This window comes from Plasmodium knowlesi (assembly GCF_000006355.2).
Source record: "Plasmodium knowlesi strain H genome assembly, chromosome: 14".
NCBI classification, from domain to species: domain Eukaryota; phylum Apicomplexa; class Aconoidasida; order Haemosporida; family Plasmodiidae; genus Plasmodium; species Plasmodium knowlesi.
This window is the reverse complement of record NC_011915.2, coordinates 2,763,463-2,785,714: the sequence shown is the minus strand read 5'-3', so window position 1 is coordinate 2,785,714 and position 22,252 is coordinate 2,763,463. Positions and strand designations below refer to the sequence as shown.

At 39.8% G+C, this 22,252-nt stretch overlaps 9 protein-coding genes across 9 annotated transcripts; 3 read left to right on the top strand and 6 right to left on the bottom strand.

The window, feature by feature from the left end:
• Window positions 1-85: 85 nt before the first annotated feature.
• PKNH_1462300 (t-SNARE, putative) lies at window positions 86-1,078 on the bottom strand (the record flags this gene model as incomplete). The annotated part of the gene is made up of 1 exon (XM_002262466.1): window positions 86-1,078. One exon carries the CDS (start codon window positions 1,076-1,078, stop codon window positions 86-88), a length of 993 nt encoding a protein of 330 aa, XP_002262502.1.
• Window positions 1,079-3,103: 2,025 nt separating this feature from the next.
• PKNH_1462200 (mitochondrial import inner membrane translocase subunit TIM13, putative) lies at window positions 3,104-3,818 on the top strand (the record flags this gene model as incomplete). The annotated part of the gene is made up of 3 exons (XM_002262465.1): window positions 3,104-3,157; window positions 3,432-3,604; window positions 3,761-3,818. 3 exons carry the CDS (start codon window positions 3,104-3,106, stop codon window positions 3,816-3,818), a joined length of 285 nt encoding a protein of 94 aa, XP_002262501.1.
• Window positions 3,819-5,493: 1,675 nt separating this feature from the next.
• Window positions 5,494-7,524, top strand: PKNH_1462100 (rabGDI protein, putative; the record flags this gene model as incomplete). Its single annotated transcript, XM_039113693.1, has 4 exons — window positions 5,494-5,511; window positions 5,791-5,851; window positions 6,039-6,131; window positions 6,332-7,524. 4 exons carry the CDS (start codon window positions 5,494-5,496, stop codon window positions 7,522-7,524), a joined length of 1,365 nt encoding a protein of 454 aa, XP_038970061.1.
• An 897-nt stretch (window positions 7,525-8,421) lies between these two features.
• Window positions 8,422-9,180, bottom strand: PKNH_1462000 (40S ribosomal protein S17, putative; the record flags this gene model as incomplete). Its single annotated transcript, XM_002262463.1, has 2 exons — window positions 8,422-8,832; window positions 9,178-9,180. The coding sequence occupies 2 exons, from the start codon at window positions 9,178-9,180 to the stop codon at window positions 8,422-8,424; spliced, it is 414 nt and encodes a 137-aa protein (XP_002262499.1).
• Window positions 9,181-10,498: 1,318 nt separating this feature from the next.
• On the bottom strand, window positions 10,499-12,313 carry PKNH_1461900 (protein farnesyltransferase subunit alpha, putative; the record flags this gene model as incomplete). The annotated part of the gene is made up of 2 exons (XM_039113692.1): window positions 10,499-10,603; window positions 10,895-12,313. 2 exons carry the CDS (start codon window positions 12,311-12,313, stop codon window positions 10,499-10,501), a joined length of 1,524 nt encoding a protein of 507 aa, XP_038970060.1.
• Window positions 12,314-12,735: 422 nt separating this feature from the next.
• PKNH_1461800 (uncharacterized protein) lies at window positions 12,736-13,935 on the bottom strand (the record flags this gene model as incomplete). The annotated part of the gene is made up of 1 exon (XM_002262461.1): window positions 12,736-13,935. The coding sequence occupies one exon, from the start codon at window positions 13,933-13,935 to the stop codon at window positions 12,736-12,738; it is 1,200 nt and encodes a 399-aa protein (XP_002262497.1).
• Window positions 13,936-14,618: 683 nt separating this feature from the next.
• PKNH_1461700 (GAS8-like protein, putative) lies at window positions 14,619-16,553 on the bottom strand (the record flags this gene model as incomplete). Its single annotated transcript, XM_039113691.1, has 4 exons — window positions 14,619-15,117; window positions 15,287-15,648; window positions 15,882-16,220; window positions 16,392-16,553. The coding sequence occupies 4 exons, from the start codon at window positions 16,551-16,553 to the stop codon at window positions 14,619-14,621; spliced, it is 1,362 nt and encodes a 453-aa protein (XP_038970059.1).
• Window positions 16,554-18,060: 1,507 nt separating this feature from the next.
• Window positions 18,061-19,575, top strand: PKNH_1461600 (conserved Plasmodium protein, unknown function; the record flags this gene model as incomplete). Its single annotated transcript, XM_002262459.1, has 7 exons — window positions 18,061-18,215; window positions 18,391-18,446; window positions 18,692-18,717; window positions 18,834-18,895; window positions 19,066-19,159; window positions 19,275-19,323; window positions 19,463-19,575. The coding sequence occupies 7 exons, from the start codon at window positions 18,061-18,063 to the stop codon at window positions 19,573-19,575; spliced, it is 555 nt and encodes a 184-aa protein (XP_002262495.1).
• Window positions 19,576-20,208: 633 nt separating this feature from the next.
• On the bottom strand, window positions 20,209-22,107 carry PKNH_1461500 (queuine tRNA-ribosyltransferase, putative; the record flags this gene model as incomplete). The annotated part of the gene is made up of 1 exon (XM_002262458.2): window positions 20,209-22,107. One exon carries the CDS (start codon window positions 22,105-22,107, stop codon window positions 20,209-20,211), a length of 1,899 nt encoding a protein of 632 aa, XP_002262494.2.
• Window positions 22,108-22,252: the final 145 nt, after the last annotated feature.

Here is a 22,252-nt window from a genome sequence, read left to right as displayed (position 1 = left end):
AAAAAAATAAAAAAAAAATAAAAAAAAACGGAAAAATGGAAAGGCTAATGGTGCACATGGAAAGGCGTGCTCCCATCACACCGCTTCAGTACAAATGCTTCAAAATGATAAGTATTAACAAAACAAAGATTAGCCAAGTGAGGAAGGATACACATCGTGCAGCCAATTTATCTCCCTCATTCTTATGGAAAATTTTTAATTTATTTAATCCTTTTTCACATTTATCTATGGATAAATCCAAGTTGTAGTCAATTCGGTCTAACATGGATCCTTGCTCCACCAACATGACGGAGAGCTCCTTAAAAATATGATGCAAGTCAATAACTGTATTGGAGATTTTCTTCAAGTCCATGTTCCTCCTAGCGATATTTACACCACTCAGGTTGTTATTCCCCTGGTATGTTAATTCCTGCTGTTGCATATTTTCCATTTCACCGATAGCGAAATCACCCGCATAATCGTTACATTCATTTGTAATTTTTTTAAATTCGTTTATGTATGCCTTTTGTTTATTGTGAAAAGTGTGTGATATAGATTTAAGTTGCGAGATTAAACTTTTTTTTGCGTTTATTTTGAGCTTTCCTATTATGTCATTGGGGTCAGGCTGCCTTTCGTCCCGTCCATCTGGCTCCTTGCCATGTTGCTTGTCGGTTAGCTCATCTTTCCCCTCCCCCCACGTTGTGCCGTCCCATGCGATCCCTTGAATTTTACTCTCGCAATTTTTAATCATAAGTGTTATGTCAGTGCACATTTTTGCAATTTCCTGTATGATCATCTGATCATCTTGTAAAACATTTACTAATTTTTTTTTTTTTAATTTTTCCAGCTCCAGTAATTTTAGCTTGACATTTCTTATGTCCTCCGAACACTCCTCTATTTTCTCAATCCATTGTGGTGGCAGTAAACTGTGTGTCTGCATCTCTATGTCCTCCGTATGACTTAGCAGGTTGTCTTCTCTCCCTGAATCTTCGTCGTCCAGTTGTTCATACGCGGAGAGCTTGAATCGGTTTTTCTTTTTTTTTATTTCCCTCCGGTAGTCGAAGTAGGTGTTGGTCACATTTCTGTAAATTACCTCCATCGCTGAATAGGTTGGTCTCTCTGTGGGTGACTCTCTAAGGGGGTGTCGCCCTTCCCGCGGTTACTGTAATTTTGTAATGGTCATCAACCCAACGTATCACTGCGCAATTTCGCATTAATGTCTGTTTATTTTATTTATTGTTATTATTATTATATATATATATATATATTTTTTCTCTCTCTTACTGACGCCACAAGAGGGGTCCAGCTAAACAGAAATTGAAGAAACTGGATTACCTTCAAATGGATCTGCTTTTCTTGAGGATGACGAATGCACCCTGTCCGTGACGCTGACCAGGCGCCTTGCAGTCCTTTTAGGCGTTGCGGATTCCTGTGCACATGTGTACTTATATATATGTATGTGCGTATGTGCATACACGGTATACATTCTCGTGCTACGACCTCCTGGACACTTCAGTCGCTTACACCTCCCGATTTCGTGCTGCTTCCGTTCACACGCACGTTAAGGACCCCCCTCTCCCATGCACGATTTTTTCGCGAAGCCGAAGTTCTGTGATATTTTGCTAGATTTTGCCAAATTTTGTAAATTTTCAGAAAATTAGGAGTTTTATTTTATTTATTTATTTTTTTTTTTTATCTTGTGTCAGTTAGAACTTACCAGGGGAAGGTAATAATCCCATCAAAATGGATGACCCTGTTTTTTTTTTTTTTTTTTTTTTTTTTTTTTTTTCAACAGAGCACCGAATTAACTTTAGCACAACCCTACGTGCAAAATTGTCGCCACGAATTACTACCGCTACCCGTGCAGCCATACTAAACCCGCACACAGTGCTAAAAAATAGATAGAGCGCTACATCAGTATAAAATAAGCGTGGTACATAGTGTACATCCCAACGGACATGTGCATTTAGTATTCTTATCAATCCATTCTGTGGTCTTTACTTCGCATCATTTGAAGCGGACGAGCAGTGCGACCCACTTTGGAAACATGTTCTCCACATTGATGAAAATTTTTTTATTATATACCCCCCTTTTAATCCATTCGAGCAATTGTAGAATGTGTGCAGGGACAAGGCAGGGGGGGGGAAATAAGAAGCTGTTATTGTGGAGCAACAATTATGCGCGTGTGCATATATGTACATAAGTGCCTCTCTAGGGACAGGCATCTTCCCCCCACCTCGAATGCTTTTATGAGAATAGCTGTAAAAAATATTTCCACAAGTATGTGTGCGCGATGGGTTAGTCAGATGGGACAACTGCACTTAGGGATGATGAAGGACTCCTCTTATAAAGGTCTACTTCCCCCTTTGTAAAGAAAAAATAGCCATCTTTCTCATGTCATCACAACAAAATAAAAAGGGGGAAATATCTTTTATAGACTTCGCTGTATATCACCTTAACCCCACTTGTCCGTCTGTCAGAACAACCGATTATCAACTTTTATATATATAAAAAAAAAACGTACCAATAGCAATAATAGTAACAATTACAACTGATACAACATGATACACCCGGCAGGGGTGCAAACATGCAGATCGTCAAATTGGGGACGGCCCAAACTGAATTGCTAAACTTTGGAGAGATTGAAAGTCGCGATGAAGGGGGGAAAAAACATTTTGTGCAAATGATGAAAAAGCTAGTCACTCACGTAAATTAATTGCCCAGCGGGGACGGGGAGAATCAATTCCGTTTTATGACGCAGTTCCGAGAAATTGTTACATGTAGAAGCGGAGAGATTGCATTACATCCTTCGCCCGTATCATTACATTTATCCATAGATATTAACTTTTATCTGTACTTTTTTTTTCTTTTTTTTTTTTTTTTTTTTTTTTGGCTTGTCACTTTTAGCTTTTACCCAGGTGGAAGCTTCTGAGGCAGGGAGATAAAGAAAAATTTACATGTACGTACTGTTGATTTTTTTTATTTATTGATTTTTTATTTTTTTTTCCTACACGTTAACTAAGCGGATTAGGAAAACTGGAACAACTGACTGAGAACCGTATCCTAGGCATACATCTTTACGCCGCGAAATCGCAAAGAAGAGAAGAAATACAAACGCGACAACATGAGTTCGACTACCCCAACAGATGATGGCCTTGATGACAAAAGCAGAGCAGCGGTATGATTATTAATGCGTGTGCGCTGAACAAATTGCAACGCGAGAAAGTTCATATGAGTGTCAATTCGGATGGATAAGCCGGTCACGTCAGACATATTAAGACCTGCGCGAATTAAGCGCACTCTTGTTTACCAGCCCTCCATAGAGCTGTGTGCATACCTCGTGGTAAACATGTTTTATGTGAAGTGTATCCCCCCCTCGGGGTGATACCATACCAGGGCGCACGTACCAGCGTGTACATGATTCCCCCCCCCTATATCTGTCCCCTTACCAGGTATTGTTAGGCTTACAAGAAATAGTGCAGAGGCAAAAAGAAAACGTTAAAGTCATGGACATTTGCTTCAACAAGTGTGTCCCCAAAATAGGACACCAGCTGAGCTCCACAGAACAGAAGTGCATTTGGTGCTGCGCAAGTAGCTATTTCTACACCAACGTCTTTCTGAACGAGTTAGCCAAAATGAAAAAAAAAAAAAAAAAAAAAAAAAAAAAAAAAACTCTTTGTGTACTACCAAATCTGATACACAGCACGTCTGTCCATGTTTTTGTGCACACCTCTACATGTATACCTACACAACATAACATATGTACCCATTCCCCCCTCAGGCGATTGCAACAAATGACGAAGCTTCTCAAGTCCAGCACCGATTATATGAATTTGTAGCTAGCTAAAATTGTTATCTTTTTTTTTTTTTTTTTTTTTTTTTTTCCTGTTCATACGAAACAGCTTTTACTACGTTTTTTATTTTAATAAAGAAAAAATATATTTCATTCCATTTGACAACATTTTTGTAATTTAAAAATTGTTTCTACCTTTTCTAAAACAGGCCATCATTTTAAAACTTCCATTTTAGTAACACCTGGGGAAATTTATCATCGTTGCAATGTGTGCACGTGTATGCCACTTCGCCACAGTTTAAATGGTTTACTATGTCCTTTTCCGTACCGTTTGTAATGTCCTAGGTAGGTCTGATCTACCAATCCCTAAAAGGGCACGTATTAACAAAATTGCCCCTGTCGTTCGGATGAAGAATGATTATAGGTATGTACCGGGGGAGAGGGCCTAGCCACGATGCCTCCTGAAGCTTCAAAGCGGATAAAAGGAGATTGATGTAATGTGATAATAAGGAAGGTTTCTACCGCCCCTTCGGAAATGGCCAAAAATTCATTCTTTCATCAAACTGTTTACGATAAAAAAAAATGTATCATATTGGAAAAACATCTGCCTAAGCAGTCGATCATGCGCTCACTGGATCGTTTGTCCGCACATGCGACACACTCAACATGTGATAATCAGCAAATATGCATTCCCTACCCCACCCTTTACTTTCTTGCGCGGTAAAAATGGGCATAACACTTTTTAAAGCTTGGCTAAACTGGAAAGAATTCCCCACGCGCTTTTTTCCCCCCTGGATTCGTAGTTAGCATTCATGAGAAAAACCCGCATAGCGCTACTCCTCACTCATCCAATGAAATTTGCTAACATTACCATTGTGTGTCACTTTCGAATTGGTGAAAAGTTAACACGATATATAGGACACTGCATTGATGCATACGTATATATACCATCTGCTTGCTGATTTTCCCGTGATCTACTTTGACCAATGAAATGGCAATTCCGTGGACACAAAATAATGCCACTGAAGCAAATTTGGGTGGAGTGAAGGGCACGTAAAAACCAACCCTTAATTTCCATCTACTCAGAAACTCCGCGCGGTGCTCCCAGTACGCGTCACTTTTTTTTCTTTTGCCCCTTTCTGCATTTTGCAATTTGAATAAGACTAAAAAATAATTGCAGCACAATTCGTTTCACAAAGGAGCTCTTTATGGCCGACACTTACGCATGTGCATGTGAGTGAATAATAGTGTTATTTCCCGGAGGCCTTATCGCTTCCTATTCAAGCGCAAATAAGGGAAAGTTTCGCTTTTTTTTTTTTTTTTTTTTTTTTTTTTCTTCGCCCTCGGCATGCATTGCCAAGCAGTTTAATCTAAAATAACCAGTCGCATCACGTAGTACTTTACTCCACCCGAATGCGATATTTGAATTTTTTTTTTCTTCCCCGCGGAAAAGGCAACTTGACACAGCGCTTGCACATCGTAACTGATTTTTACTAGTTTTGTGAGAAGCCATTTTAGGCTTGGCCGTTTATGAATAAGAGGGGGCATCCGAAGTGTTCGCACAAGCAAGAAGAAAAAAAAAAAAAAAGAAAAAAGAATAAAGCAGAAAAGAGGAAAAACATAAGAGCAATAAAATAACCGAGTAGAAATTTATTTTAAGGTGAAAACAATCGAAACAGAACCCCCAAGTTATCTCCTTCCACGCACTCCAGGATAATAAAATGAATGAGCATTATGATGTAATACAATGAAGAAGAAAAATGCGCTTACAAGGAGCATATATACACATGAGAGGGCGAATCAGCACATTCGTTATAAACGTAGTGTGTTGCACTTCCTACCCCTATGTATATACAATTCATCCTTCCGTTGCATTGTTTGTATCCTTCCATTGAAGATGTCTTCCGCTTCCTTTAACGCCATTCTGTGTGCACAATTTGTTAATGGTTCCAATTAACCTGACCGTTCATACAATTCTGCGAACCCTTCACACATATTTCGTTTTGAAAAACTTTTAGGTAATCATTCTCGGCACAGGACTGAAGGAATGCATCCTGAGCGGACTTCTCTCACATTATGGTAAAATGAATATGCAAAGTGTCTTCTGTTCACGTGGATTTCGATGCTTTGAGAAATACATTCTTTATCCTCTCACCACGATATCACCTGAACAAGAAAAAAAAAAAAAAAAAAAAAAAAAAAAAAAAAATTCATCATGTGGACATGTACTTATATTACATACGTTTTGGTTTTCCCCCTTTTGTAGGAAAGAAAATTCTCGTTCTCGATAGAAACCCCTACTATGGCGGAGAAACGGCGTCCCTCAATTTAACCAACCTGTACAGCACGTTTAAGCCAAGTAAGTGTTTGATCGAGTGTGCACGCGCTGGAACGCGCCAAAACTTCCTGAGCATGCTGTACTTTGTGTGGTTTGGCAACGGGAAATTCTACTGGAAGGTCGCTCTACTGAACTGTTCTCATTGTACAGCGGCCACATTTTATTTCCTTCCTTTTAACGGCCTCCTTTCATCCACCTACTCCTGTATAACCACGTGATAGATGAGAAGATTCCTAGCAAGTATGGCGAGAATAGACACTGGAACGTGGACCTGATTCCGAAATTTATCCTGGTGGGCGGAAATTTGGTAAAGATTCTGAAGAAAACGAGGGTAACCAATTACCTAGAATGGCTAGTCGTCGAAGGATCCTACGTGTACCAACACCAGAAGAAGGGGTTGCTCTATTCGGAGAAGTTCATTCACAAAGTGCCCGCCACCGATATGGAAGCGCTCGTCTCCCCACTATTGTCACTCATGGAAAAAAATAGATGTAAAAATTTTTACAAGTATGTAAGCGAGTGGGATGCTAACAACAGAAATACCTGGGATGGTTTAGACCCCTACCGATTGACCATGATGGACATATATAAGTACTTCAATTTATGTCAGCTGACCATCGACTTTCTTGGCCATGCAGTAGCACTTTACCTGAATGATGACTATCTGAACGAACCAGCTTACAAAACCTTGGAGAGGATCAAACTGTACATGCAATCCATTTCAGCCTTTGGAAAGTCCCCATTTATTTACCCTTTGTATGGCCTGGGAGGAATTCCAGAAGGTTTCTCCAGAATGTGTGCAATTAATGGAGGCACATTTATGTTAAACAAAAATGTTGTCGATTTTGTTTTTAATGAAAATAAAAAAGTGTGTGGTATAAAATCAAGTGATGGAGAAATTGCCTACTGTGATAAAGTAATTTGTGATCCTTCTTACGTTACGCATTTAAAAGACAAAGTTAAAAAAATCGGGCAAGTCATCAGATGTATATGCATTTTAAGTAACCCCATCCCGGAGACCAACGATATAAATAGTTGTCAAATTATTATTCCTCAAAATCAGCTAAACAGGAAGAGTGACATTTATATAAATTTGGTCTCCTTCCAACATGGTGTTTCACTTAAGGGTAAATATATTGCTATCGTGTCTGCTACCGTTGAAACGAACAACCCAATAAAGGAGATCGAGAAACCCCTTGAACTTTTGGGACCTATTGAGGATAAATTTGTGAAGATATCCGACCTCTACGTTTCCACAACGAACAAACCAGACGATAACATTTTTGTTACTTCGTCCTATGATGCTACTTCCCATTTCGAAACCGCCACTAATGATCTTCTTCAAATTTGGGAAAACCTTTTCGGGGAGAAACTCAACTTTGATGACCTCAATAACAAGGCGGATAATGAATGACGTGTGGTTTTTTTTTTTTTTTTTTTTTTTTTTTTTTTTTTATAGCGGTTCGTGGGAATGATGACCGCGATGTGTTACACGAAGTTTTGCATAGTTTTTTTTTTTTTTTTTTTCTTTTCCAATAGGAGGACCCTATACCCTCCCGTCCTCATCGGTCTAGCAAAAATTTTATCTTTTTTTTCAAATAAAAATTAAGCACCGTTTACTTAATAGGTGCAATTTCGGTGGAATAGAAGGAATTGCTTTTCCCCATCAACCGGGACGATATTCGTCGGGGAAGTCACCTTTGAAAAGGAAAAAAAAAAAAACCGCTAACGGGAAAAATGGGCAATATATGATCGACCGAACATTGATTGTTTCTCCAACCAGTACAGCACCATTTTACAGTAGGTCAATAACATTTATTTGAATGACACATGTGGGTGTATGACCCTTCCCTCTTCCCAAAGTGCATACAATACACAAGTATACTTTTTCGATGTGGTGTGGGTTATCCTCTTCATATTTGGTCAGCACAGGTGACCAAGCAATGGGAACAACTTCCACCTCAGTCATCTTTATTTATATTTTAAAAAATTAAAACAGAAGTCAAACGGTTCAGTTCGTACGTGGCTGTTTTTTTTAAAAAAAAAAAAAAAAAACGAAATGGTCATATGTGTAAACATCCGTTGGGTGGTGCGTACAGATGAATATGCCTCCTCTATGTAAGGCTGCGGATGTTAAGGTAGCTGTGTGTATAGTGGGTCCTCTATAATGCGCTTCTTTCGTGGCTGTAATGCGCTTTCGCTTAGTCTTAAACGCAAGGCGTGACCTCAAAGGAGTTACGTGGAATGCGCTTTTTCAAGTAGGCCCTAGTTGCTACGTAAACGCCTTTCCGCCATTCTTGCCGCTACCCTCCTAGTAATGGGTGTTCATCCTGTTCTGCTTCTGTTGGTTGGAGTTGATCATGGGGTTGTGCACCTTCATGTTGCTGATGTTTATTCCAAGCGCCTTAATCATACGTACAGTGTCAGGCTCGACATAAATGACATTGACATCGATTTGCGATTTCTCTGGAACAAAGTCTAAACGTCTTTCTCTCTCCTCTTCTTGGAGCTTCAAACTGATACCTCTGACTGGTCCCTTCTGGATCCTCTTCATCAGGTGGGTAACAAATCCAGCAACTTTATTTTTCATTCTCTTGGAGGGAATGATGGCAACTTCCTCTGTAATCTTTTTGTTTATTTGAAAGTCGAGGGTTAGCTTGGCATAGTACTTTTCCACAATTTGCCTGGCGGCCCTTTTGATGGTTTTCGTTCGTACTCGTCCCTACGGAGGGGAGAAGGGGCGGGGGAGATGAAGTGAACATATCGCCATTATTTTTTTTTTTTTATTCGCATATGCAGATGGTGGAGGGGTTAACTCATAAGGGAAGCAAATCCGCAGGCTGAACATTGAAATACGCAGCGGGAGCAGAACTGTGAAAGGGATTAAACGGGGATTGCCTTCATCAAAAAAAGGTGGAATTGAAAAATTTTCCCCTCATTTGAGATTAGCCCTTCCCAGCTATGTACGATGTACCCACATTAAGTAAAATCCCACATATCACCACACGTAACAAAATAACGCCAATGATGTAACAAATGGGGTTCCCCTTTTGGAACAGTGACTTACCATTTTGTTTTTCCGAAAGAGCGAACTTTAAGCTTGTAAAATTTTATTCTATATTAAAATAAAAAATTCCTATGAAAAGGAGGATGTCAGTATCTTCTCTAAAAATTGACTCTCTTTTTGTAGCATTATTTTTTATTCGTTAAAATATATCTTATGGATGATTCTTCCAAAATGTTACAATAAACATTTTTTTTTTTTTTTTTTTTTTTTTTTTTGTTATTTTGTGCGCAAATTTTTTTGCCCTTAATTTTTGAAGGAAAAAAAAAAAAAAATCAGCCAGGCGCAGAAATTATACACCAGTTTTTATTATGTTGGGGGGGAAAGATAACGAGAGGCTTGTTTTGATTACCTTAAAGTATGCTCACAATTTTGGTGGGGTATATATTTCATAAGCGTTCCTACGCTTTCGGCTCGGATGATATAGTAATAAATTGACTGGAGGTTAATCTATTATAGGTAATATGCTCCTCCGTAAAAATAACAAACAAAAAAAGTAGTGGAAAAATCAATTTGTATGACGATACGCCCCCCTGCTGAATATACAAAATATACACCAACCATTTACATGTTGAACAATTTAAAAAAAAATTATGCACCGTTCATATTTTTTTTTTTTTTTTTTTTAAACCCCCTTGAATTATTACGTAGTTTTTTTTTTTTTTTTTTTTTTTTACGTGCCACAGGGCAAGGCAAAAGAAAAAAAAGGAAAAAATAAAGGGGAACAGCTTAAAGCTCTTCAAAAAAGAAAAAAAAGAAAATCCCACAAATGGGGGGGGGTATATATAATTTACCCTACAGAGTTATTAGCGCACGTATAGTGTTACCCTACACGGCGGAGGTACCTTTTTTTATGCGGTTCCTCCCCAATTCGTTGGAACATTATTTATTTGAACAAATGTAGCAAAATGCATCACATCATGTGTGCTTCTTTTACGAAAAAAACTGGTTTTAACAGGAAAAAAAAAGAAAAAAAGAAAAAAAAAGGGACAATTAAAAAACCCAACAAAAAGAGGGGCACCCCGTATTGGCAATTAAATGTAGAAGAGGTACGCATAAGAAAAATTGTCGTGCGCCCACGGGGGGAGAACAGTCCACTGACCCGCGATATGCAACTAACGCGATATATGTGCGATGTATTTTAACGTGGTTGTTCTTTCCTTTTACTTCAAAAATAGCAACTATATGTGAACTTCCAACGGGGGGGAGAGGGATCCATATATATATATATATATATATATTTTGAAGTGGGGGGTTCCTGTCCCGCGCGATGGGACATCCGAATGTAATGGAAAAAAGAGAGGTGTACGGTCTTGCCCATACTTCACATCGACTTCCCTTCACGTGGTTGCTTCATTTGGACTTCCTCAATTCTGTATCTCCACACAGCATCGTTAAAGTTGTCGTTTTTTTCCAGATGCCTGTAGCACTGCATATGTAAAAAGGTGGATAATATGAAAAGTTTGCGAGGCATATTCCATATGATGTAGTTGATAATTTGAATGCGTTCGCAACATGAGAGACCATGTTGCACAATGTATGATACGTGGTTGTGTATACTCTCACAAGGATTTCTCCTCTAGGTGTCCACAAAAAAAAAGGAGGAAAATGCACAGGGAAGAAGCATCAAATGGTTGATTGTATTATTACTGTCCACTAAAATTCACACATTTTTGCACCTACACATATATGTATGTGTGCCTTCCGTTTCGTGGCTTACCTGCATTTCTTGGTCACACTGACCATTGAAGGAGTAAAGTTCCGAGAGAAAAATCAAAACATATTTCGACTGATCTGCCAGTTTGGCCAATTGTTCTTTCAAATTGAGGAGTAGCGGAATTTCAAAAATGTCCGTCACATTTTTTTTTTTTTTTTTGTACAAATCGGTATACATGAAAATAACGCGAAAGAGGTACTTGAAAATAGCCTCATTATGAGGGAACTGTTTGGCAAAATTTAAGCAGAATTTAATTTCCCTCTCCATTTTATGTAACTTACGTGTGTATTTCAATTTGTTCAATATAAAATATCTGTACACCCATACGGAGTTGTTGTAAATGTCATGTTTTAAAAAATAATTTATGAAGTTAAATTCATGCGATATGATATTATATTTTTCACGTAAATATTTACTGTTAAAAATGCCTAATTTATCAATTAGCCATGTTTTATGTGCCCAGGAGTTGTAATTTTTTGCGTCCAGAAATATGTCGCAGTTACTGTAAAGCATTTCTTCGTATAAAAATTCATCTATGTTTATCGTCTCCTCGTTTGGCCTTAAAGCGTTTTTAAAAAATTCACAGCTTTCAACAAGGTTTTGCAAATCTTCGTGCAGAATGACTACATCTTTTTTTTCCGCCTCAAAGTCCGCCTCCTCGCAGTTGCTTAAAAAGGCGTCTTCTTCCTGGAAGTGCTCATCAGCAGGCCGGCCAAAACTACCACTACTATCGTTGCTACCACTTCCATCGCCTCCATCGCTGCCGTCGCTGCTGATGAAGTTCTCCTCATCCTCCAAGTCGTAACTGTTCCAGTCGATTTTGTGCCCCCCCGAGTGACACTCCCCTTGGCGGTGCCCTGCACTGACGGGGCAGCTACCGACGTCTTTCTCCCCCCGGCGCACACCCCTCCTTGCCATTTTGCAAATATACTCGACGAGCCACCTACGGTGAAACCAACTCTGGAAACTTTTTATATTGTCGCATATAATACACTTTGTAAAGAGCAATTCATTTCGCAAATTCATGTTCAGTTTACGCAGGCACTTCCTCCTGTATATCCACGCAGAGTAATAAGAGGGGTTTACCTTAATGGCAAAGGTGGACATGACATACCCCTCAAAAGAATATTTTTTTAACTCAATAAATGGAGACAGTGTAGAGTAAACTAACTGCTCATTATCCGTATAGTATGTACTCAGTATATTCACCTTTTCTTTATTTTTTATACTTCTTTCATTTTCCATGTCCACTAACAATTTCTGCCTTTCTCTCTCCAGATGGATCATGTCAATGTGCACATCCCTTTTCGGCATCAGGTTCAAGAGCGGCGTATTCAAAAGGAGGCTCAGATGAAGTCCATCCAGCCGCTCGGGGTATTCCACCTGGAACTTCTTTGCATATGCCCGTTGCTGTCTCTCCATCTTTTTGTGTGCGACGGGGAAGTTGCTACAAGATTGCCCTAACGTAGCTACAGCACTGTGGCAGTGCTTTCCCAAATGCCTCCCCTAATGATCTTGCACTATTTCTACCCAATTGTGCAAAAATAAAATTCAGCCAGTTCAGTTAAAAATGGCTAATTGGAGATATCATCACTGGTGGGACACACCACAAAAAGTGTGATGGGTTGGTCACTCCACTGTACGGAGCGAAAAAAAAAAAAAAAAAAAAAAAAGCGCACAAGGGATAATGGCAAAATGGAACAGCGGTGAAATGACAAAAAAAAAAAAGAAAAATAAAAAAAAAAAAAAAAAACGGAGAAACTTTCCCTCACATGCAACTGCTCCATGCAGGACGAAAAGTTCGACGCGCGAAACGTTGGCAATTTTTCGCGGACGCGCAAATGTCACGAGTAGGGATTTGGGTAAACCTTGTTGAGCAATCCTTTGTTATCTGGCCACACTTCCTTCTCATCGGCATGTTGAATGAAGTGCTTTCTGTAAGTTTTATACTTTTCTTTTTTTATTTTCTTTTTTGTTAATTTGTCAATGAAGGAATACCTACGTCGGAGATACAGCGGATCGATAAACCTGTTTCTGATGGAAAAAGTGTTTTGTAAATGTTCATTTTGGCTTAGCAAATTCAAAAGGTGATTTTTTGATGTTTCGTGTTCCTCAATTTCTGCTTTCGTTTTTTCTCGGCGCTCCTCTAGTCCTATATTCACGTCACAGTCTACGTAGTGTAGCTTTTCGACTGTTGTATTTACTTCCTTCCCACAATTCAATCCTGTCAGCGGCTTATCCCCACGTTCCGGGGATTTCTCCCCAAGTATTATCCTCCTAAATGACAGCCTTCCCTTCGTTTTGGCAAAAATTATTTTGTCATAACTGTTCGTGTGTGTTGTTACTTCTTCACATGCCTCTTGGCGTTCTTCACCTTTTTCCTGCTCCTCGGGTGTCACCTTTTTTTTTCCCATTTTGCCTGACTTGTTCAGGTAATTTTCGTTTTCACTTCCATTTTGTGTGCAAAAAGGGGAGTCCTCGAAATTGGACTTATCCGCTTGCGTTCCCCTACCATTGTTCACTCGCTGACTAAACCAACTGAATTTGTGTTCGTGCAAATTTAATTCTCTTAAATCATCGGGCGATAACGCATGCTTGTGTTGGTACTTCTCTTCGTGCTGATCTTTATGGTCGGGAAAGACGGTCAAATATAGAGAGTAAAAATCTCTCAAGCTCTGATTTTCAAGATACAACTCCTTTGGTATGCTTGCTAAAAAATTTTCCACCTTGTCTTTGTTCTCAATTATGAGATTAATACATTTTTGTAAATTAATTAAGCTGTCGTCTATCTCCTTCTTTTTAAAACGCACGGTCTGCATCCTCATATACTCCTTTAAGTTAAAATCTAAGTGTAAATATTTAGACGGAAAATAATAATTTTGCATGCTCTTCCCTACTAGAGGTTTAATCCAGTTTTTTTCGCCCGGCATATTTTCTGCGTACCCGAATATTTTCTTTCTGCATGACTCTATTCCTTTCAAGCTCCATCCCTTGATGTCGCCGACGCTTTTTATCTGGCATATTGAAATCCTGGGTTTACTCATTTGGGTATAGGAAACTCGGCCTGCCGCTTATCAGGAGGTGTTGCGAATCTGCAAAGTGTTTTACACCTGACGGGCCCACTTGAGCAAGCAGCTTGTATACCCTTGTCGAGGTGATCCCATTCAGGATACAACTGCAGCTTTTACCATTATCATATAGCGCCGCGCGATGAGAGGTGTGAAGCGAAGACGCAAAGATCACACATGATATTTCCGCACAGTTTAAAAGTCAGTTCCGCCGCAACATTGGCGTTACATATGAACAGTTTTAATTTTTCTAAAAAAAAAAAAAAATGTTAATTTTTACTTAAAATGACAAGGTTAGTTCGCGCGCAAAAAGTGAGCAAGTAGCGAAAATGTTACAAATAAATGCGCAATTATTCACGCGAACCGGAACATGTGGGGGGCTTCCCACAAATGCTATTTCACGGTCTCGCATTTGACCATTACGCCGAGGTGCATACGTTTTATTAGTGCCTTTTTCAGGTGCACTTCCTATTAACACATTTAACTTTGTGGAGCCAGCTAGTGGGATAGCGAAATGTAGTCTACTTCGCCGTTTTTCTTTCTTTCTTTTTTTTTTTTTTTTTTTTTCCGAGTTACCCCTTTTTGCTACCTGCCCCCAATTGAGGAAGGGACGCACTATACCGAAAATATTCGCAATAGGAGTGTTCATCCTCCCACCTCTAACCACCCTGCTTCACATTTATGTCGCGCAATTTTTTCTCGTACACATTGGAAGTGTCTTTCATTTTTTTTTTCACCCGCTTTTTCGTATATAGCAGATTGTCAAATTCTTTGTTGTAAGTTTGCATGCAGAAGTTTATTCCTTGCCGCACCTTCTGTACATCGTTATCCCTCACATGATGGCTGTTTATGTAGGAAGTTAATTCCTTGTTCACTGCGTCCATGTCCAGGTCAATGTTTTGTACCATTTTTCTTAATAGCCTATTTTTATTTTCTATTTCTTCAAAATGGCCTTCAAAATAAGCATCCCCATTTTGGTCATCCCCTTGTGGGAGTTCCTCAAACGCCTCCTCCACTTGAGAAATTTTTTCCTTCGAATTCTGGGCGAACTCTCTTAAATTTTTTATGTACATATTGCTTTCGTTATAAATTAGCTCCAAGTTTTTGAAGATTACAAAGTCTTTGGAGTAAAATTTCAGGTCCTTGTTGAGGTTTTCCCTGCGTGTATATATATATATATGTGTGTGTTTGTGTGTGTGTGTGCATTTGAACATTATGAAAACACCTCAGCCGGCTAAAATATTTTTCCACATGCTTGTACACACATAAGTGCTCCTACTAATGGTGCCTTTCAACTAACACATTTTTGTACAAACCGCTACTGTACCTCTTAACCTCCAAGGAGCCTATTTTCTCCGCCATGTCCAAATTCTGGCTACTGTGGACGCTCAGGTTGTTTCTTAATTCCCGGTCACGCTCGTCCAGCTCGTTAATATTGCTCTTGAGTGATTTTATTTTATCAATATTTCCCCTGATTTGTTCTATATAATAATTCTTACAATTTTGAAGCATATCGACATGTATTTCATTAATGCTGTTAATATGATCATTGTACAGGTTGTTTAAATAAATTATTTCGTTCCTCTCGATTACGTTGTAATTATCAATCATTTCATCCATTTCGTCTTTCATGTCGTGTTCATATTCTTCCAGATATGTTTTGAATAGTTTCTCCATTTTTTTTAGTTTCTGCGGGACGTAAAATTAGGGGGGGAGATATTATATCGTGCACGTGCACACACCGTCAAAGAAATGGCAGGTATCACAATAACCCATGTTCTATGTATCACACATGTATGAAGTCTCCGATGCTTTCCTTTTTATTGCTACAGTTGAGACAGTGTTGGATTACTTCTAATGGTGCCTGTTAACACAGCTATAACCATGCGCGTACCCCGGCCGCCCTCGGCTCGTATCCTTACCAAATCGAAGGACGCATTCAGGTGGTCTATTTCCTCGAAGTTTCTGTTTTTCACATCATCCAAGTTGACTCGTTGTTGATCTATGAAGTTTACCAAATTATTCATTGTCTGCTCGTGCTTCTCCCCAATCATGGTCTTTATATCTTCCTTTTCCTTGTTCAGCTTTTTTAACTCCTCTGCATTTTGAAAATTGTAAAAGACTGATTTGTTTTTAATCACCTTTGGTTCTTCCTCGGTCTTTTCTCCATACTTTTCACATCCCTCGCTAAGGAAGTCTACTTTGCTTTTCAATTCGTGGTACTCCTTTTTGAAGCGTTCCAGTTCGTTTTTCTTTTCTTCCTTCGAGGGGGTAAGAAGGGGATGAGCCCTATGGTTGTAACATTTGCAATTTTGCCTTGCCGTTCAGGCCTTTTTGCGTTTTTTTTTTTTTCTTATGCCTTTTTTGCCTTGCCGTTAAGGCATTTTTGCACTTTTTTTTTTTTTTTTTTTTTTTTTTTCAGATTAGCTAACCAGTCTGCTCTCCAGCAAGCGCTTCCTTTGAACTGCCCTAAGCAGTTCCTCCCTTTGTATTTTGACTAAATTTTCGATCTCCTCATTTGATAGATTCTTCGTCTCATTGTCTTTACCCTTGATGCCTTTTTTCTTTTTGCTTTTTGATTTGCTTTTATTCATCAGGGTTGCTAACCTATCGTTGCTGTGGTTCGATATAATTTGTGACTGTTCACTTCGTCGCTCCTTATGTGCTTCCTCTTTATCTGACACACTTGGAGCCCTGCTTTGGGCGCGCAGCTCCAACGGTTGGTACGCTATATAGTTATTTCTGCCGGACAAAAGGGACTCGCGTCTTTCGCCTGATAAATGGAGTGCACTGCATAGGGAATGTTCACAATTAGTTTCGCCTTTGGTCTTTATAAAACGTAGACCTGCATGTCGCACATATGTATTGTCCCTACCTTAAAATTTTGCACATGAACAGAAATGCTAAAGACGCACAGGCGAGAAGGGAAACCTTCACAAAATTTCAAAACATCGGCGTGCACACAATAAATGTCTAGGGAGAGCAAAAAAAAAAAAAAAAAAAAAAAAAAAAAAAAAAAAAAAACGTATCATTTTCCCCTTTTATTTTTTATGCGGCATTTTACAATTTAAAAAATGGTAAAAGGGAGCTAGGTATCCCGTTCGAAAAAATTCACATTTCTTTTTACCTCCTCAGCGGCTCTACAAAATTGTGCTTACACATATGTAGGTATATGGATGCTGTATATTGGCTAACCCTGTGGGACAAGTTTCGGAGACCTCATAATGTGCACCTTTTCTCTTGGTCAATTTTGATTACTGCAACGGCGCCACGGGTGCAAGGAAAAAGTGGAGAAAAATGTATCAATCCTGGTTTGCCGCATTGCGAATTCGGTATTTCACAGGAAGAACCTACGGGTTCCCCTATATGAAGCATCACACCTACGTATATAGGAACTTCCTTTGATTTGCATTCTACGCATGCGTGCACAACGACCTTTTGCGGGCGCCCCCGGACGCCCGATGGAAGAAGTCGGGGTGCTTCTTCTTCTCTACTACGGCAAATAGGTATAGATATTTATTGGCAAAAAAAAAGAAAAAAAAAAAACCACGCACGAGTTGCGTTTTGCTTCCAAGTTCACTTTAAAAATTGTAAAGTTACGCAAATTTCGCAGGAAAAAAGCATTCAAAGTTGGATTCGAAAAAAGAGATCGTCAACCAACTGAGTTCGCAAAAAAAAAAAAAAAAAAAAAAAAGAAAAAAAAAATTGTGAAAAAGGGCGAACGAACGATTTAACAGTTAACCCCATTCTCCATGCAAGCATGTATTTATATGCCTACTTATGCTTATGTATATATATGTATGTATGTACGTATATATACTCGACAATTAACTCCATTTTCTCGTTCTGTGCCTTCTCCACAAACACAAAATACAACTACTCCCCGAACAAAGTCGTACATTTTGACTTCTTCACCGACATATGCTAGCCCAGGCGCTGCTAACATGATAGTAGTACCAGTTTGATGTCACTGCTAACATCGGCGTCCACGTTAACGCCATCGTCCATGTTAACGTCAAAGTCAACGCTAGTGCCATTCGCTTAACAGACTCACACCCTTCTTCACACCCTTCATCTAACATTCACCTTTTAAATGCCAAAATGGATCAAATTCGCAACCGACTCGACCACTACCAGCCTGATGATAAAATCAAAGCATTTTGCAGGAAGTATATATTTTTTGTAACTTTTTACACTTTTTTTGTTTTAATCCTGCTCATCTACACCTTCTTCTCGACCAACCTCTCTATCTATGGGTAAGTCCTTTCCCACAATTGATTTGCCCATTACCTCTTTAGCTAACCATTTGGTGTAGCTCTACTGGGGGGGGAGGCCCTGTTTCGCAGAGAAACTGTCTCACCCAGTATATGTATATCGAGGTTTTCGAAAATATATCATTTGTTGTTTTCCAATTTTTATTTTATTTTTCAGGTGGCTTCTTTTCACAAACTTCTATTTCTGCGTCTTCCCCATTTTTTCCTTCATCGGTAGGAGTCGAAAAAAAAAAAAAAAAAAAAAAAAAAAAGTGGGCGAACATACAGCGCGCGTCGACACAGCATGAAACTCCCGCACCAGACAAATGGGGCGGCAAAATATTAGCGCCTCCTTGTGCATAAGCTTGTCAATTTACCGCATTGTGTGACTCTCTGTGTTTCACATTTCACTTTTCCGCTTCATGTTTCATGTTTCATGTTGGAATTTTTTTTTTTTTTTTCCACCCATTCATGTGCAGGCAAATCTTATATCCCTTCCTTGCTGGTAACGCCGAAGAAGACGCCAACAAATTCAACAAATGTGTCCATGCGTCTGTACTGCCCGATCTCCCGTATAAAAATGTAGAGAATAATTTGTTGCCGCCTTTTCCCCCCTTTCAGAGGTTCTACAATTGGATGCTTTTGGTTTCCAGCATAATTTCCATTTATATTATTATCGAGGGGTACTTATTCCTGGCGCTGTGCTGAAGCGTATCCTGACCACTCCGTCCACCTTGACTGTGGTGTCGTCCAGTTGACTATTCTATCCACGTTAATTATTATTTCAACATTGTCCATGTCCTCTCTGCACCTTCTGCCCACGCTTTTCTTTAATTGTTTTTCCCCCGCGCAGCATCTTCACCTATAGCGCGAAGGATCTCTCACTGATGATGTCCTATGGCATCCTGACATGGATCAACACGGTGTTCTGTTGGAAGGCAACCCAGGTAAGGATCACCCCGCAGCAACAGAGGCATAGGGGTAACGTAGAATAGAGAGAAATTCGCTATGCCACTTTGCCATTTTGCTATTTTTTATTTTATTTTCCATACACATACGCAGAGCATTTTTGATGGAGTGAAGACTCATGATAGTCTCCTGGATAATCTAAGTAAGTCTCTATTTTGCATGCAGCACAGAAGGGGAAGTATGTCGTGAAGCTGTGCGCTCGAAATATTGGCGCACATGGACAGTTCTCGTGCGTTCATATGCGTCCTCATTTACTTACATTTCCTTGGTCTCTTCCACAGACCCAAAATCAAATGGCAAAAAGGGAAACAACAACAACAAAAAATGGGGACTGAAGAAAAAGTTTTTTGGCAAAGGAAAAACGACGAAGGATTCTCATTACGTGGAGGTCTGAAGACGGAAGGTGCTCACACACCAATTCATATAGCCACACGTTTTTTTTTTTTTTTTTTTTTTTTTTTTACACACGTATGCTATTATATTTTATTATATTTTCTTTTGTAATTTTTTTTTAACAAACCGTACCGCCATTAACGCACGACATTGATTTACCAAACTGCGTAACCTTTTTATGTGATCATTTGTTGCGGCGTCTTGCCTTCACTGCTTCCCTTTTTCACGCACATGGGGGAGGGGGGCGCCCTGGAAATACATACCGCTGCTGTTGTCCATTTTTATCGTGCAGTTTTGACACATTATTTTGTCATGTGTTTTGATACACTGTTTTTTCACCGCATATTCCCAACTTATACTTAAAAAAAAAAAAAAAAAAAAAAAAAAAAGAAAGAAAAAAAAAATTGCGTTTCCACAGATAAAACGTAAAAAACAGTCTCTGCAAAGTTTTTAATTTGTGCAGGTATATATACACATGGTGGGACAGCTACTCCCCAGTGGTTATACATAAAGGAGAGGGTCTATCCTACATTGTCCCCCTCCCTAGGTGGGTGGGGGGGATAAACATACTAGTAGTAAAAGAACTCCCGGGAGTGAAGTGTCAATGTATACACGCGCCCCATCGGTACTACTGTCACCGAACCCATTTCCTCTCAACCTCGTCCAAGCGGTCTCGCCTGATCCCTTCACGAATATCTTCCATGAGGCGATTCATGTAGCACACATTATGTATAGTCAGTAGGGTACCCAACAAATTGTCATTAATTTTGTACAGGTGGTGCAAATATGCTCTTGAGTAATTCTCACATGTGTAGCAAGGGCAATTATTCTCAAGAGGATTTTTATCCAATTCGTGAATTTTCGACTTTATCTTTATGTACTCTTTCTTAATACTTTTACATAATTTTTCTTCCATACCTTTAATGGTTTTAACTGTACATAGGTAGTACCCATGTCTTGCCAGCCTTGTGGGGATGACGCAATCAAAGGTATCAATCCCCTGTCGCACTCCAAAAAATATATCTTTAATTTGACCAATTCCCAGGAGATGTACCGGTTTAGTGCTGCCAAGAAGTGTCCTAGACACTCTGTCGGCTTGCCCCACTGAGGAAACACTAGTCTCGTCCCTGACAAGCTCCATGGTTTTCTCTATCACGCTGTACATCATTTGCTTATCCTTCCCTAGGCAACCCCCTATGCAGAGGCCAAAAAAAGGCAAATTGCAAACGACCTGGCAACTTTTCATCCTCAAGTCGGGGTATATTCCTCCCTGGATTATTCCATAGAGAGCCTGTTTATTGGTTTCCCTTTCTATCCATTTGTGTTTCACATTGTACTTCTTGTTGTGCAATTCGTTCAGGTAGGAATGGTAATTTGGCATGCTCATTGCTTTTTTAAATTCTAAAAGACACCTAATGTACCACCTATGCGATCTGTGCATCGACCGTTCCGTATACTCCCTTTCTATGTGGTAAGGAGTGCATTCGTCCAGCACTACTGCGAAGTCACTCCCCAGAAGATACTGTGCTTGGATGGAGCTTTCCGGCGTCAGCATGTCCAGAGATCCATCGTGGTACGACTTGTACAGAGCCCCCTGCTCATTGATTCTTACGATTATGTCTCCTCGAGGGCACTTCGGGGGGACGAAGGTGGCCACTTTGCTACCAGCGCTACCTCCACCACCTGTGCCACCTCCACCACCTGTGCCACCTCCACCACCTGTGCCACCTCCACCACCTGTGCCACCTATGCCACCTATGCTCCCCTTGGACTTCCTCTTTATCTCGTCCGAAACGGAGCCGAATGTCATGCTGAAGAGCTGGTACCCCCCCGAGTCGGTGAGGATGGGGCCCTGCCAGTTCATGAACCTGTGCAACCCACCCAACTGGAAAATGACATGTGGCTTCGGATGAATCAACAGATGGAAAGTGTTGGACAGAATAATTTGCGTCTTAGAATCCTTTACGAAGTTTATTGGCGTTGACTTCATGCACCCTTTTGTGGCACAGAAGAGAAAGTTGGGGGTTTCTATTTCCCCCCTTGGAGTTTTTATAATACCAATTCTACTGTGGTTACCCTCTTGATGTGATTCCTTCAGGACGGTGAAACCGAATCCGGGGTAGTCAAAGATAGAGTTCACCTGGTACATGCGGGAGCAAGGCCTCTTCTTAATTTGCAAAACTATGCTGTAGTGGCGATAATGCTTCTGCGCTGCGTTCTCTTCGCAGGGGTTACTTCTCCTTATCATTTTTGCATAACTCCCTTTTACTGCATGCAAAAATGTAAACTTGTTCATTCGCTTCTCTCTTCTCCGAAGGGTATGTACCCTCAATGGGCCCTTTGCACATATACGATGCAAACCACCTGTCCACAGGTTCTTCCTCTTTGCATTTTTCCCTCTCCCCCCTGTGTAGTTCTTTATCCCAACGAATTCCTTCCTCTCATTTTTTATAATTTTATTCTTGGTGGTCAGGTTAAAGGGTACATTTAAAAACGCGTATACCAAAAGAAAGTGATACTTTAATATGTTCATATAATGGGACGAGCTTATGGAGGGGGTAGAGGAAAACTTCTCCTATATCTTAGGGAGTCTATTGGAGGAAGGGGAGATGCTTCACATGGACGATTTTCATCTGTGTTGGTAAAACTTCTCTGTGCATTCGCGTACCTTTAATTTG